Consider the following 15731-nt stretch of genomic DNA (forward strand, 5'->3'; position numbering starts at 1 on the left):
GAGTGAGAGGAAGACTTCTATGACCGAGGCTCCAGCTCAGATGAGCAGCGGCTGCAGATCAAGAATGCAAACAGAGGGAAAGTCAGACGGGAGAGAAGTGTCATGAGATAGAAAATATTACGAGGAGGAAAGAGAGAAGTTAAAAAAATCCCAGAGTGCCTGGGCGGACCCTAGAAACAGGTAGGTGTCACATACTGTTGCTGCTGCAGTGCAAACAGAAGAGAGTGCAAACTGCCTGTGTGTCTGATTTCTAAAAGTAAGCTCTCTCTTTTCCATTTGTACTTGGTGCGAGAGTTACGCATGAAAACATGTACAAGCATGTGTGTGTGTGTGTGAGAGAGTTTGCATGTGCTCTGGTATGTGACCGGTGGCTCTTCTCCTTTTTTGCTGTTCAGACATGAATAACCGCTCCATCGCCTGGTGGCTGAGCCAGATCGGCCTGCCCCAGTACACCAAGACTCTGGAGAGGGAATATTACGGTCTTGAGGTACGTGAATTTTGCTCGTGCGTGATTGTCAATTGATCCCTCTCAATTGTCCCGTGCTTCAATCCTCACACTGCTCAATCGTCCAATCTATCCTTCTGCTCTCCTTGTGCGTTTGCAGGGTTTGCTGAGTGTAACCGATGGAGAGCTGAAGGACGCAGGGGTCGAGGATGCAGCACACCGAGAGACCATCCTCAGTCAGCTTTCAAGACACAGAGAGAGACTGGACCCATGCTCTGGTGACACACACACACACACACACACACACACACACACACACACACACACACACACACACACACACACACACACACACACACACACACACACACACACACACACACACACACACACACACACACACACACACACACACACACAGGATTAACAAACAGGCAACCAGGCCCCCTTTTCTTTGTGTTAATGTAATTAAAAAATTTGTACAGCAGCAAAATACAATATCAGCTGAAAAGATCCTAAAAGTGCTTTTTCACTGTATCTTAAGATGGTCCATAGTTTTCTTACTCGCAGTATTACCGTTCTGTGCTTCTACGGTATAGTGCACAATGCTAATCATGTTTATTCATTTTTGAGAGCTGTCATGTCGTCCATCTTTATATACGGTCTATGTTTGGAGTCATTCATGCTAAGGTCAAACCGTAACTATTATTATGAATTTTTAGCGTTGTGACTGACTCAGCTATGCTACGATATACGTTGCTCCATAACAAACCTCTTAAGATCACAGCTAAACACATTTTATATCTTGTTTGATTTTTTCCCACATCATATTTACCTTCTTTTCGCCCCTTCAGCTGTTCAGATCCGGGAGCGTCGGGTGAGCCGAAAGTACTCCCTGGGCTCGTCTATGGACCTGGTGAGTCCACAGAGTTGGCATGCGATCGCGTCACAAACTGACGCTCGCCGCGGCTGGGCGATATGGCTGAAAACTGAATCACGATATAAGTGTTTCACATCGGTCGATATCGATAATTATTGATAATTTTTATGACATAAGAAACACAAACACGAGCCAACGAGATGGCGCAACCTAACGCGATACTGTTACATGATTGGCTATTAGGCGTGTCACTCAATACGTTGCTAGGCACCAGAGGACGAGTGCCGGCGTATCTATCGGCCGGCGTAGCTAGACTCTTTGCTCCGGTTTCTTCCAACGAGGAAAAAAAAATCATCAAAACGTTCTATCGAACGCATTTTCTATTGATATTGATTAAGTGTCTATCGCGATACATATCGTTATGGTTTTATCGCCCAGCCCTAATGCTTGCACAAAAGGGTAGACGTCTGCAGAATTCCCTGCACTTTAAGACAACGCCAGCAGCAGCTCTAGGAGCCCCATCACGAGGGTCTCCGCCATGTCTCCTACACAGGTGAAGCCTGGGAAGGATCTTTTTCGCCAGAGCGTTCTACCCCGCCTCCAGCGCGCCGACAAAAAACACCGCCTGTCCGCCTCTTGCTCACAGCTCCGCCCCCTGAACGAGGACAACGCTCAGATCGGCGAGGCAGACCGCTGTCAGGACAGCAAACACAGGTAAGCCGACCCCCTGTGGGTGTTTTATATTAGTCTGTGAAAGTGTGTGATGGTGGTTATGTCTGTGTGTGTGTGTGTGTGTGTGTGTGTGTGTGTGTGTGTGTGTGTGTGTGAGAGAAAAGACAGATCCAATTTCTGCAGGTATGGTCTACTTAGGTTCGGCTAATAATTAACCTGTGCCTCGTAAAATCTGTCAAGAGTTTGTGCGCTGAAGTAGGTGTTTCATTCGTCTGCAAATAGACATAATGAAAGAAAAGTCTTAAACAACATCATGATCTCACTTGGTACTCTAATCAACAGGGAACACGGCAGCTTTCGGATGACTAACAGTATAAACAACACACCTTGGGACTTCGATATTTCGGTCACCCTTCTCTCCAGTGAGAAGTCAAGGACTAAGCGTGAGAGAGCAGTGTGTGTGTGTGTGTGTGTGTGTTGGAAAGTTGTTAAACTCGAAGTCCAGCAAAGGTTCAATGTAGGCTAAGTGTTAAGGAGTCAAATCATTTCAAATGACAAAAAGTCAAGTTTCCACTCTATCCCTGGTGGTATTAAGGCATGCACATAGTTCCTGTTTTGGCAGCTGGGTTAATTTAGTTTTGGTCTGAGATTCCCAAATCTAAGATTTTCCCACCTCAGTACAAAGTGCGAGAGGAATTGGAATATTGTTTCAGGTTCTGCAAAAATGTGGACTTAAAAAAACCTCAACAGCCACTTGTCCTTCTAGTAGCGAAATGTTCTCGAATGATCCACAGTTCGTACTGTGAAGAGGTTTTACAGGAACTACTTTTTCAGAAGTATCTATCCACATACGTTTTATTTTGAAATATCTGTCGCTAAAGATTTCTGCTGCTAGTCAGACAATCAGACACGGTGGCCGTGTACTGAATTTTGGTTGTGCCTGAAGCGCCGACAATAACATTCTGAAAGTTTGTCTAAAAAAGTGTTTTTGTAAATTACTGTCCCTGTTCCGGTACATTGATCTACAGAACAAGATGTGAACAATTCCCATTCGAGCTATACTTTCTGAACAAGTACTCTTTATGAAATCTGTTGACTAATACATGTGATGATGGATCACTGGGCACAGATTTTAAAACGTGAAAACATCTATATCCATCACAAGTCCAAGCTGAAGTCCTCAAATGTCTTGTTTTGTCTGATATAAGTGTACAATGACATATACTTTTTTTTAAAAAGCAGCAAATCCTCCAATTAAGATATTGAAAAAAGAGAATATTTGGCAGTTTTGCTTGAAAAGATTGACACAGAAGACTGTGGAGCAGATTGCACACTGTATTAAAAAGCTGAAGGGATATATATATATATATATATATATATACACACACATATATATAAGTATGCATTGTGCATGTGGAATAAACACTAAAGTATTCAGTTTAGGACAACACGAACCAACCCTTTATTGGAAAAATTCACATGGATATTTTTACAGAGGGATCCTCTTTGAATATAATATCTGACAGGTACTATAAGTGTATAAATGGAGGCTGTCAAGTTCAGGCACATCTCTGCTCACTAACGTGTAAAGTGTTGAATGCTAAAAGTCTCTGAGGTTGTAAACTAAAAAATGTGCTTCTCAATGAAGTCGACAGCTCTCTGCTCTGATTGGCTCACAGCTCAGAAGAGCACCTGGCTGCACAACACATGAATATTAATGCACCGTCCCAGAAATCCCAGGGACTGGCATCAACTAGTACACGCACGTGAGGAAACATTTAGAAAAGGTTATTAACAGATATTTATTCTTTTAAAGAAGCTTAATAACTGAAAAACTGTGTCGCTGTCAGGTACAGAAGTCTATTTCCCCCCTGCCAGAAAAAAGGATCAGTATCACGTAATGACATATAAAAAAAAAAATATTTTAATAACAAGAGGTTTTTCCACGTAATAGTAGGATATTTTCCAGCGATAACATGATATTGGCCCTTTTTTTACGACATACAACCTTATCATCTCATAACGGTATAACTTTTTACTTTATAATGTGAAACGTTTAATGTTATAAGACGATACGTTATTAATTAGTATAATTTTATAAAGTGAAATATTGAATTTTCAATAAAGTATCTTATGACGTAATAACTTGAAAATGTCTTCTTATAATGCAAAAAAACATCTTGTTATTATGTAAAAAAAAAAATCACGTTTAAACTATAGCCCAACGGATATAGATTTTTTTGGGGCGATGCTGATATTAGGGAAACATTTTTCCGGTACTGATATATCAGCGGATTTATTATTTAAAAATAAATTGGCAACGATTCACAATATTTCGTTGACTTTATCAAAGCCTTAAGAAAAACCAATGCAACAGAGGCTTGATACTTTTACAGTTTAACCATAAGCAAACATAGACGCCAATACCAACATGTCTGTGAAAGGCTCATATCAGCCGATTTTCATCGGCCAACCGATTCATGGCTTTGGATATTACGTGATACTGATCTGTTTATCCAGCTGAGCTGGCTCTAGCGTCTGTACAATGATCAGACTAGTCGTTGATTGGATTACTCAATTTTACAGAAAACTAAAGGGGCGACACTTGAAATAATTTTTCTTAAAACAAAACAGGTCAAACAATAACTGGTAGTCGCTTCTCAAGTGTTAAAGTTTGCTGTTTCTATGACAGTTAACTCAACATGTTTACGTTTTAGATTGTGGGTCAGACAACAAAAGTGATTTGAATATATTAAGGAAATAAATGGTGGTCAATAGATCGGGCAGATGCATTGCCAATGAAGACACTTGCTGGTCAAATCAGTGTGTGGCAAACATGTGTGATGTAAAGCCCATACCGGTCGATATGAGCCTTTCACAGACATATCCGTATATCGAACGATATGTTTAGAGCCCCGACAGATATTATCGGCCAACTGATATGAGCCTTAAAATGTGCACAATGTTTACATTTGAGGTCAGATGATGTTTTTTCTTAAATTCAAGTTCTATTTATTTGGTTGTATTTGTCATCTATATTTGTTTTTTTATGATAAAGTTTATGGCTAAACTAAAAATACCTTAATTACATTTATTTGTCATGAAGGTTTGATAACGACATCTTAGAATCATACATATATGATTATATATACATATCGGGAATCCTGCACTCCCTAATACATCCTGCACTCCCTAATACATCTTAGAATCATATATATATATATATATATATATATATATATATATATATATATATATATATATATATATATATATATATATGATGTATATGATGTGTGTGTGTATGTATATATATATATATATCTCGGCCGATGTATTGGTATCGGGAATCCTGCACTCCCTAATATCGGCACTGGCCCCTCCCACAATTCCACATCGGTCGGGCTCTAGCGCGAAGGGGCCGAATGAAGACCACATGGTTTCCCATCACATACCTCTGTGCAGAGTCCTGACTGCAGCCAGGTGATGTGTCAGCTCGGCTCGTGTCGGTATCCGAGGAATGTCAGGCAGATAGCGGCGTTTGGGCACCGGGGCCCGGGGCCCGGGGCGGGGAGCGGGAGGAGGAGGAGGAGGAGGAGCGGGCGGACTTGTTGGAGCTCGTCCGAAAACAGGGAGGAGGGTCGAGCCGAGGAGGAGGAGGAGGAGGAGGAGAGAGGTGCCGCCGGAGAGGAGCGGAGCGGAGCGGACAAGGTCTGTCGGACTCGTCCCATTGTTGTCGCGATTATTGTTTTCTCAAAAGTTTGGACCACGAGCCGCGAGACCGCGTCCGGCACGAGGGGGCCGTGAGGCGGCCTGACAGGTGAGGTCGGAGCCGTTGGCCGCTGCCAGGGCGACGGGGTTTTTTAAACAACGCACAACCTCGTTAATTAACGCGAGATGTTGTTTCGGCAGTTTTTTTTTTTAAAAAAGGAAAAAAAAAAAAATATATATATATATAAATAAATAAAAACAACTTTTGATTTGACTTTTACAACTTTCTGAACACTTCCTGCAAACGTTTGACTCATGTCGCTTGAAACTTTAAAGAGTCCCGGGAAAAAAAAAGAAGAAAAAAAAAAAAGTGTCGAATGTGTCACTTCGGTTACTTCTCGCTACCTGTTGCACAATCCCTGTTTTTGTGTGTGTGTGTGTGTGTGTGTGACTGGATGATGTTAAACGTCAGAACATTAGTCGTTATGGCTTCAAACACTGTTTCATTGCTCTTCTGGGCCGGTGAAGAGGAATAATAAAGAATAGTTATACGTGGTTTCAGGTTGCATTTCACAATAGTGGCTCTCCGGCACATTGCACAGGTGTTTTCTGTGTGTGTGTGTGTGTGTGTGTGTGTGTGTGCTGGGCCAACGCCCCTCAGACAGACAGGATGTTGTTGCTCCCTCTTCTTTCCCCATCACAAATCTTAACTCTGTGATTTACCTGCGTGACTGTGTTCATGTGTGTGTCAGTCTGCTGCCTCCCTGGGTTATTTCACAGCTACGGGTCCCCAGTCATTTTATTAGGAACACCTTTGTTAAAAGCAAGGGGTCTTTCTTCCACCTTCATGCGGGTCACAATGTTGGGTTCTCATTGAAACTATTCAACAACAAAAAGTGTGATTTCGGCGGCTTTAGTTTGTGAATTGCAATTCCCTTTCAAAGTATTTGTAATATTTTGTCCACCTTTTTGCGCTGGGAGTTCATATATGTAGCTGGAACAGCTGATCGACTATTTTGATTTATCGATTAATCGGTAGTAGTAGTAGATTTTATGGAAATAAAAGTACAAATTCTCTGATTTCAGCTTCTTAAATGTGAATATTTTCTGTGACAGTAAACTGAATATCTTTGGTGTGTGAACAATAACAAAACATCATCTTGGGGTTTTGGGAAAACACGATCGATATTTTCACCCGTCAGCATTATACACTTTTTTTTAAATAATGTTTTAGTAATGTTTTATCGTGTAGCTTTCTAGCTACGTAGTCATGCTTCACATGGTGAGTGAGGTGTGTGCAAAAGCCCTCAAAAAACTATATGCAACACAAAAGCAGGATAGTAATGTAGAATAGACTTGAAACAATTTGTAGACCAATTCATTTCATTTGAATTATTAGATGATCAACGGAAAAATAATGAAAACAGTTTTGATAACCGTTAAGTAATTTTTCTAGATGAATATTACCCAGTTCGAGCTTCTCAAGTTTAAAGCATTTGCTGTTGTCTTCGTCTATGTGCGATCGTAAAGTGAGAATCTTTGAGTTTTAGACTTTAAAAAAAGTTTTGAGGACGCAACTTTTTGACGACTTATAATGTCACATTTTTTTGTACACCAATTGATTTTTAAGAATAGTAAGAATTATGATAATATTTGTTGTAAAACCCGATAAGCAAGGGGTAAAAACAGGCCCCGCCTCTCCGGGGTCGCGTGCTGGGTCAGTGAGCTCGGCCGACGCTTCCGCACTAATGAGGACACTGAGGTCACGTCCTTGTTATTTTTACCTGGAGTTTTAAAAGCTTTAACGACCACGGGGGACTTAACGTCCTATACAGTTAAAACCATACATGTGGTTTGCATTTTTTTTGATTGATTCCCGTATGATAAAAGACTCCACTGTAAATGTCTCCCCACAGGCGTCACGGAGAGCACTTTGAAGGAGCATTTGGACATTTGTGTTGGGAAATAAAATGGTGCAGCTTTGTTTTTATTGGTCTGTGATTAAATTACAGAAAATGATGAATTTTGTTACTAATCAAAGAGAGACATCATTTTATTCTGAGCTTGTTTACAGGCTGTAATTGATATCCAGAAATGTTTCCTTGAATGAACTGCTCTAAATGTTGAATAATTGACCAACGAACTTGTCCATGAGTCATATTTGAAAAATCATTTTTTAAAAACACCTGGGGTGTTTGTGGGATGGTGTTGGGAGTATAATTCGAATCATGACCTCCGATTTGTGAGGAAAGAGAGGGAGTTTATTTTAACAGCACCACAAACTTTGTTTCAACTAAACCTGAATATTAGAACCTCAATGAGAGGGATATTTATTGAGGGACTGTCCTAATGGACTGAATTAGTCCAACTGGTACCTTAAAAAAACCCCACAACTTCGTGCAAATACAGGTACAACATGTGTCCATAATTTTTTCAGTGGATGTCAACAGTGATGTTCAGGGTCAAATCAGGGCGAACGAGCAACCTCCAACATCGCTGTCGGAGCCGGGTGGAGTTATTGAGTTACAAGGCTCAGCCCTGTTGTTGACATCTCTGATCCGTTCGTCCGTGAGCCTTGTGTGCGTGTGCAGGGGCAGGAAAGTGGAGGCTTTGGGAGGAAGGAAGACGGAAAAAAAAAAGAGGCCGGCTATTAAAAGTCCAGCTCAGTGTTTGTGTGGCGTTAATGACAGAGGCAGACCTTGGCAGGGCTCTTCCATCCCTTGCACCGTTCACGTACGCAGTGGAAAAACATGGCACCGTCCTCGGGTCCGCAGCTCCCTCGGGTTTTCAATTCATTGTTGCTCCAAATCACCTCGTCTCTCTTGTTTTCGCAGCAAGAGGAGGAGTGTCAGTGCATACCTCAGCCAGCTGAAGGTAAGAGGTTCAACAAACTCTCACCTGCTCCTTGTAGCTACACCTTTTGTTTCTGCACATTCTCTTTTGTGGCGTAGCCGGTACGAAATGTGAGCACAGAAAACATGCAGTGCAACTGTGGTCTCAGCTGCTCGCTGTGTGTGTGTGTGTGTGTGTGTGTGTGTGTGTGTGTGTGTGTGTGTGTGTGTGTGTGTGTGTGTGTGTGTGTGTGTGTGTGTGTGTGTGTGTGTGTGTGTGTGTGTGTGTGTGTGTGTGTGTGTTTGTGCGTTTTGTAGGTCTTCGGTGGTCGGAGGGAGATGGACTCGTTGAAGAAGGAGCTGGAGGAGGAGCTGAAGCTCAGCACCGAGGACCTGAGGAGCCACGCATGGTACCACGGACTACTGAGCCGAGAGGTGATCAATGGACCACATTGTTCTCATTGCACTATCACCAACAACGACAAAAAAAAGTCATACACACAAATTACAAGAATAGATTGACTGTAAGTTGGGAAATACGCTTATTTGCTTTCTCGTGAATAGATAGTTTGGTGAATCAATACCACTCGCACATCTTTATGATTGAATATGGAAACAGCATGCAGTGGACTTAGTGTCAGCAAGTTATACCTGGCAAATGAGTATATTTTCCAAATAAGTGTTGTTCCAAAAATATTAGAAGTCATACGTGTCAATGCATATGTGAACCCCCCTGTCCAGCTGACCATGTGAACTTTGCTCACTTGCTTTCCAGGCCGCAGAGTCTCTGTTTGGGAGGGATGGAGATTTCCTCGTCCGAGACTCGAGCTCTTCCCCCGGCGACTATGTCTTGAGCTGCTTTTGGAGGAACGGGCCGATGCACTTTAAGATCATACGAGTGGTCCTTCGACCCAAAAAGGTGTGACGGTTTGTTTGTGTGTGTGTGTGTGTGTGTGTGTGTGTGTGTGTGTGTGTGTGTGTGTGTGTGTGGTTTAATCATGTAACCAAAACTGATTGCAAAAAATGAGACCAACAACTGACCCCCTTTAAAAAATGATCACAAGCTAAATCGACCATCTCTCTGAAAATGTCAGCAAAAACTTTCAGGTTAATTATGTTAGATTTCCTTTTATTAGTCTCCTGGAGTGTAATCCACTTCTCTGCCGTTGATCCATGTGTTCACTGTGATTCAAACACTCACTCGCAACATTTGCTTCCTCATAGCTGTTTTAAATCTGGCTAAAACATTTGTCGATTAAACTGATTGGAACATACTGAGCATGTAGAACTACAGTGGAGACGTGTGTTATGCTGCTAAGAGTGGTTGAGATGTGTGTTGGACCATTCCTTTAAAGGCTCTGCTTGATATTCAGTGTATGCGTGGGCCTCCGTCTGTGTGTCAGGGCTACTCTCGGGAGCTGTTCCAGTTCGAGGAGGATCGCTTTGACAACGTTCCCGCTCTGATCCGGTTCTATGTGGGCGGGCGTCGGCCCATCTCCCAGGCCTCACGCGCGGTGATCTTTCACCCGATCACGCGGACCCTTCCTCTGCGCGTCATCAACGAGCAACATGCCGACAGCAACGGCGGCGGCGACGGCGCAGGGGGCGAGAAGAACAGCGCCCCCGACAAAAGACGCAGTCTCAGCTCGACCGACACCCTGCAGGTCATCAATCCACTGCTGAGGTGGGACGGAGGCTGTGGAAATGTTACAGTGCACATGCATAGTGCTGAAACACACAACATGTTGCCGAACAAGTGCAAATAAACACGCTCTTGCTCTTTATTTCGTGTGTGGCAGGAGTGGAAGTCAGCCTGCTAACATGGAGAATGTGGGACGGAGGCCTTCACTTCAGTCTGCACAGTCTGACAGCAACCTACGAACTGGTACATTACTTATTATAAAATACAAAGTAATATGATTGGCTGATAGACCAATCGTCATATTAAACTCCCAGATATCCACATCGGTCTCGTTCGAGGTATTAGTGACTCAACGTCAAAGCTAGCTGTGACCGAGAGCTTTAACCTGGCTTCTTCTTCCAGGTGTTCAACATACCACACTGTCCGAGGACAAAGGCCCCGCCCCCATCTCCCCGGTGTTCCGCACGGGCAGCGAACCTCTGCTGAGCCCACGATCACGACACACGCGCCCTTCCTTTCCAGGCAAGACGCTCGCATAGGCTCACACTCGTCCAGCGGATGCCTAGTTCACGCCACACGATTCTTTTGCCCTAATTGTCCAATTGCACAACAAAGAAGATCTGAGCCAAGTCGGCGTTTGGTCGGCAGTGTGAACTCTTCAGAGACGTGATTCGAGGAGCTTGTAGACAACTGCAGCCAATGCCAGCGCAGGACTTTGACGTAGTTGGGGGTTTCCCTTGGTAATAGATCCTGTAGTGTGTGACCCCCTGTCGCCAGTCAGTCATGTAGTATGAACTTACAACAACTGCAAGACTCCTGATCACAAGACACATAGTCGTGCGGCGGGAACTCCACAGCGATCCGATGACTTTTAAAATTCGCTCAGTGTTAAACTTGACCTCAGACACACACCTCACACTCACAATTGGCGACTCTGTGCCTGCAGGTGGCGGAGTAACTTTACGAGGCTCCGACGGACAGCTGCACCCCAGAGCTCCTCCCAAACCTCTCAGGGTCTCCACTGTTTTCTCCAACACCGTGCCTCCTCCGCCCACGGACTCGGATGAAGACCCCTCCTCTCTCTACAATGAGCTGGTCATCCAGGTGAAAAAAAATGAATACTCTGTGCTGGCTGTACACCTGTAAACATCTGTAACTCCTCCCATGGAGAGTTAATGTCCTTGCTGCCGTGTCAAGGTGCCAGAGTCCCGCCTGAAGGGCCACGTGGACAGATTACGCGCAGAGGAGAAGTGGCAGAGCCGCGCCCGCCTCACAGAAACTTCCTTCGGCTTCCTGGAGGCCCAGAACAGCGAGGCGGCGGCGTCACAGCAGCTGTTCGACGGAGAGCCGCAGAGGAAGCCGGCAGAGGAAGAGGAAGACTGGCACTTTGAACGGCCACATGTTTGTATTTTGTGATATTTCTATTTACTAGTTTGTAGTTTTTCATATTTTCTAAGTGGATATAGATTGATAGACAGACTTTATTAATCCATGGAGAGAAAGGAAATCACCTCAGCGGCAATATATTCAAATACAAGGTTCACTAGGGACATGAGCGTGAAAAAAAAGATAATTTCCACAAATACTGTAGGTGTGAAATTATTGGTAGAAAAAAATTCCGATTCAGTGGTTCCACCTTTCCAGATGTGACTGGTTTTCTGGTTTTCCTCGTCCTCTATGATAATAAGACTGTTGGACAGCAAATATGAGGGGAAAAATGAATGCATACCCAAGAGTTTGAAGAAAATCTTAACGATTTGTAAAAAATTGTTCTAAATCTACTAGAAGCTACTTGTGCGATCCTTGAAATGTTGTTATGATCCTAAAACATGCCTCACGTTTTTAAAGGTGTTGTGAAATAAGTTCAGGGGACCTCCGTGTCCTAACGTTGTCGTGTCCTCACGCTCCCACAGATGGAGCCAGAGTCTTGCTTCCAGTTGGATCAGTTTGAGTCGCTGCTTCTACCCGAGAACAACCGACCGCTGGAGCCCGGCATCCTGCTGGCACTCAAAGAGCTCTTCAACCGCTCCGATGCCAACACCAGCGCTCTGCACATTCTCAGTGTCGACTGCCAGGTACCCCACAGCTGTTCACTTCAGGAATCGGTACACACTGTATATTGAGCTATCTTGGAGCGCTCTTAACCAACAGGCTTTCTCAAGCTTATCTTTTAAGTTGTAAGAATGTTGGATGAACAACTCGTATTCTCACAGGACTGAGAAACAGAGACAAAGACACAGACACATTTTTTTCCTCTAAAATACTGCCAATTTGGTAAGTGTGCGAGAAACCTGTATTCTCTCGGAAGACCAACAGAGGGCGACTCCTTCGGTTGCATGAAGTAGTCAGTTTCTATGCTAAGATGATTCGGCCTATCACTGACTTCATAACGTCAGTAAACAATCAGTGATCTCAGTCCCTAGTTTCAAGTTCAGATACAGCACGATGTTCATTTTGTAAATGATGCTCCATTTAGAGTAAAACAGACTATAAAACACGGTGTACATCGGGGCGTGGATACCTTGTGATTGACAGCTAGTAACGTCCAATAGGTGCAGGTTGCAGGTGTAGGTGGATGTGTAGTGAACGAGCTCTCAGATCATCATGTGTCCTTGTTGCGGTAATGCAGGTAGCACGGATTGTTGGGGTGACGGATGAGCAGAAGAGGCTCATGGGAGTGGAAACGGGGCTGGAGCTGGTCACTCTGCCACACGGACACCAGCTACGACAGGATCTGTTAGAAAGGTACGTGCAGCTGACACACTTCATACACTACAGTAGATATACATCTATATAAAAGATGGAGGAATAGATGATCATTACTAAATAAAATGTATATGAATGGAATTTTATTTCTGGTGCTGAAAACATTAGAGAAGCATTTTAAATTTCCCGAGTCAGCGTCGCAGTTACTGGGGATGATTGACAATTCTATTCACGTTTATTTATGTTTATAATTTTTTTTCATTCTATGCGTTTTTCCAAGTTCACTTTTCATTATTTAGTCGGGCCAAATTGCAATGAATTATTTCATCCCCTCCTCTCCCCAGGTGCGACCGTGGCTCATTTTTACACTTGCTTTTCTGTTTTTTTTATATTTTTCTTCTATGATAACAAGCTGCCTCAACTTCCTGTAATTGCCGAACCATCCTTTTTTTTTCGCACTACTAACGAACAGATCCACGGTTCACTTTGATCCGAGGCTTCTTTCACACCTGCATTTTAGGTTTGGACCAAACTGACAAGTAAAGTGTGACAGCGCACTTAGTCAGAGCTCAACATCAGTACCAAGGTTTATTTTCAGCTGTTTGGAACCATAGTCAAGCCTCAGCCTCATGTTTTCTTTCTTTCATTATCCAGGCATCATGTCATAGCGCTGGGAGTCGCAGTGGACATCCTGGGCTGCACGGGAACTGTGAGCCAACGGGCGACAGTTTTACACAAGCTAATCTTATTGGCTCAGGCCCTGAAAGAACACGCCCACGACCTTTACTCCTTCTCTGCCGTGATGAAGGCTCTGGAGATGCCTCAGGTTGCGTATTTCTGGCTGTACGTAAAATAATGCAAAAACGGGCTGAGGTTTCCTGACGCACACATTTGTGCGTGTTCGTGTGCAGGTGGAGCGGCTGCAGATGACGTGGCGAGGGCTGCGGAGGAACCACACGGAGAGCGCGGTTTTATTCGAGAAGACACTCAAGCCCTTCATGAACTCGCTGAGCGAGGGGGACGGTGGGTGGGGGTGTCTGAGCGAGAGGGACGAATCATGTTCCTTCGGCGTGTAGCAATAACTGAAATACAGTACAAAATGAAACCAAACTCAACACCTCCCACATATTTAGTCGTAGTAGTAGTGAACTAGAGAATGTAGTGCATTGACTGTTCTGTGTTCTGTCGGTATGTTCTTCTGTAGACTCTGTCGTTCAGGGTCCCGTCGCCGTGCCACACCTGGTCCCTCTGCTGATGGTGATGGAGGGCGAGGACCCGGTGGAGAACAGCGACCGGGGCTGTCAGCTCCTCTACGACGTTCTCCAATCGGCACGCAGCGCTGCGCTGCACGCCCAAGAATACCAGAAGCACGCGCACACTCTGCTCACAGGTACACACACTAATGCACGACGTGCGACGAGCTCTCTTTTCACGGGGCAGGAATATTCCAACCATATGTAACAATCCCCACGTCTCTCACTTTGTTCCGTGGGGGCGTGTTCGCAGGCGCATGTCAAACGGCTCGTGAATCGTGAATGTCGCCTGCTCATGAGGAAGTTCTCGTTCGTGAGATTTTCATCATTGGCTTCGCCAACGCCCCTGAACTGCTTTGTCTGGCTCCATGTTCTGCTCAGGTTTCATTTACAAAAGAATTACGAAAGAGTAAAGAGATTATGTTGATCACTGCAGAGCTTTAAGTCCAGCTGTCAGAAATCAGAACTAAAAACAAGAGAAACATGTAGAAATGAATGTAGTTGCATTGAGGGAAATTCTAATTTGCAAGATAATGATAATGATATAGCCAACTGAATATAAATTATTGAAATTTTTGTTATTTATTTAGTTTTAGAAGATCTTCAGATTCATTGGGGTTAAGGCATCATGAGTGTTTTCCCTGCTGTAGAGAGGCAGACTTCACGTCTCGCGAGTTGGCGACTCCGCACAATTCGAATTGGGAAAAAATTCTCTATATCAGTCACATACGCTACTTAAAAACAAATCTGTCACTGTTCTTGCATGGCACCTATTGTGAGGTAAAATAAGCACTTGCTCTGGCAGGACGTAGAAATCATGTGCGGCAGCCGATCTGATCGCACCATGTCCCGTCACCACTGTTCCTGTACAGGAGGCTGGGAGCCAATCCCCGAGCTGCTGGAGGCCTTCCGGACCGAGTTCGCCCTGCGGCTGCTCTGGGGTCAGTCGGGCGCCGGCGCCAGCAGAGAGGAGCGCTACGAGAAGTTTGACAAAATTCTTTCTGTTCTCTCCGATAAACTGGAGCCCGTGGAGATCACACCGCAACAACCCGACTCTTTGACCTGACCGGCGGGAGGCCGGTTTTTCAACTAACTTTTTTTTCGTTGCGTCTCGCCGTGACTGGGCTGCAAAGACACAGATCTGACCCCTCGACATCACACAGACAAACTGTATCGGGAGAAGTTATTTTTTTCTCCTTCACTTGCTGAGATGGGACTGCAACAAAACTCGTAAAAAAGGAAAAGGGAAAAATATAAGTGATGTGTGTGGAGAGACTTTACTGTGAAAAGGGCTGCGCTTGATCCATTTTCCCTTTGCTGGAAATCTGAAATTGTTTACCCCAAAATTTTGCAACCGTTTACTTTAACCGCATTTCTGATATACTCAGATGCTGGAGGTTCCTCAGGAACCAGCAAGGACATCATAAGCATGATCACAACTGAGTACACGGACTGCTGCTCTACGGAATCCACACTGGAAATAGTCTTTTCTGTTTTCTCTTCAGTGTTTCTGAGCAATAAATGAATGTTTACTTTGTGTTGGCAATTTTTTTTTTTAACATGTAATATTTCTCATATATAATTAACAAGA

At 44.0% G+C, this 15731-nt stretch overlaps 1 protein-coding gene across 4 annotated transcripts; it reads left to right on the forward strand.

The window, feature by feature from the left end:
* The first annotated feature begins 40 nt into the window (after nucleotides 1-40).
* Nucleotides 41-15677, forward strand: sh2d3a (SH2 domain containing 3A). Of its 4 annotated transcripts, none has more exons than XM_035635961.2 (19): nucleotides 41-180; nucleotides 396-487; nucleotides 606-723; nucleotides 1300-1361; nucleotides 1879-2039; nucleotides 8543-8582; nucleotides 8858-8974; nucleotides 9315-9458; nucleotides 9943-10223; nucleotides 10339-10424; nucleotides 10584-10703; nucleotides 11128-11285; nucleotides 11379-11582; nucleotides 12095-12256; nucleotides 12811-12926; nucleotides 13542-13713; nucleotides 13799-13910; nucleotides 14092-14277; nucleotides 15013-15677. In XM_035635961.2, the coding sequence occupies exons 2-19, from the start codon at nucleotides 398-400 to the stop codon at nucleotides 15204-15206; spliced, it is 2523 nt and encodes an 840-aa protein (XP_035491854.2). In that variant the 5' UTR covers nucleotides 41-180; nucleotides 396-397; the 3' UTR covers nucleotides 15207-15677. The 4 variants fall into 4 exon arrangements, with proteins under 4 accessions (XP_035491854.2, XP_035491856.2, XP_035491855.2 ...); XM_035635963.2 differs by having other exon boundaries at nucleotides 14946-15082; XM_035635962.2 differs by lacking the exon at nucleotides 41-180 and having other exon boundaries at nucleotides 393-487.
* Nucleotides 15678-15731: the final 54 nt, after the last annotated feature.

This window comes from Scophthalmus maximus, chromosome 8 (assembly GCF_022379125.1).
Source record: "Scophthalmus maximus strain ysfricsl-2021 chromosome 8, ASM2237912v1, whole genome shotgun sequence".
NCBI lineage: Eukaryota > Metazoa > Chordata > Actinopteri > Pleuronectiformes > Scophthalmidae > Scophthalmus > Scophthalmus maximus.

Bases quoted from the DNA above. Each gene is read 5' to 3' on its own strand.
- sh2d3a (XM_035635961.2), top strand. From the start codon at position 398: ATGAATAACCGCTCCATCGCCTGGTGGCTGAGCCAGATCGGCCTGCCC. The intron at 2,040-8,542 runs GTAAGCCGACCC...TTGTTTTCGCAG, and splicing joins TGTCAGGACAGCAAACACAG to CAAGAGGAGGAGTGTCAGTG. The intron at 8,975-9,314 runs GTGATCAATGGA...CTTGCTTTCCAG, and splicing joins ACGGACTACTGAGCCGAGAG to GCCGCAGAGTCTCTGTTTGG.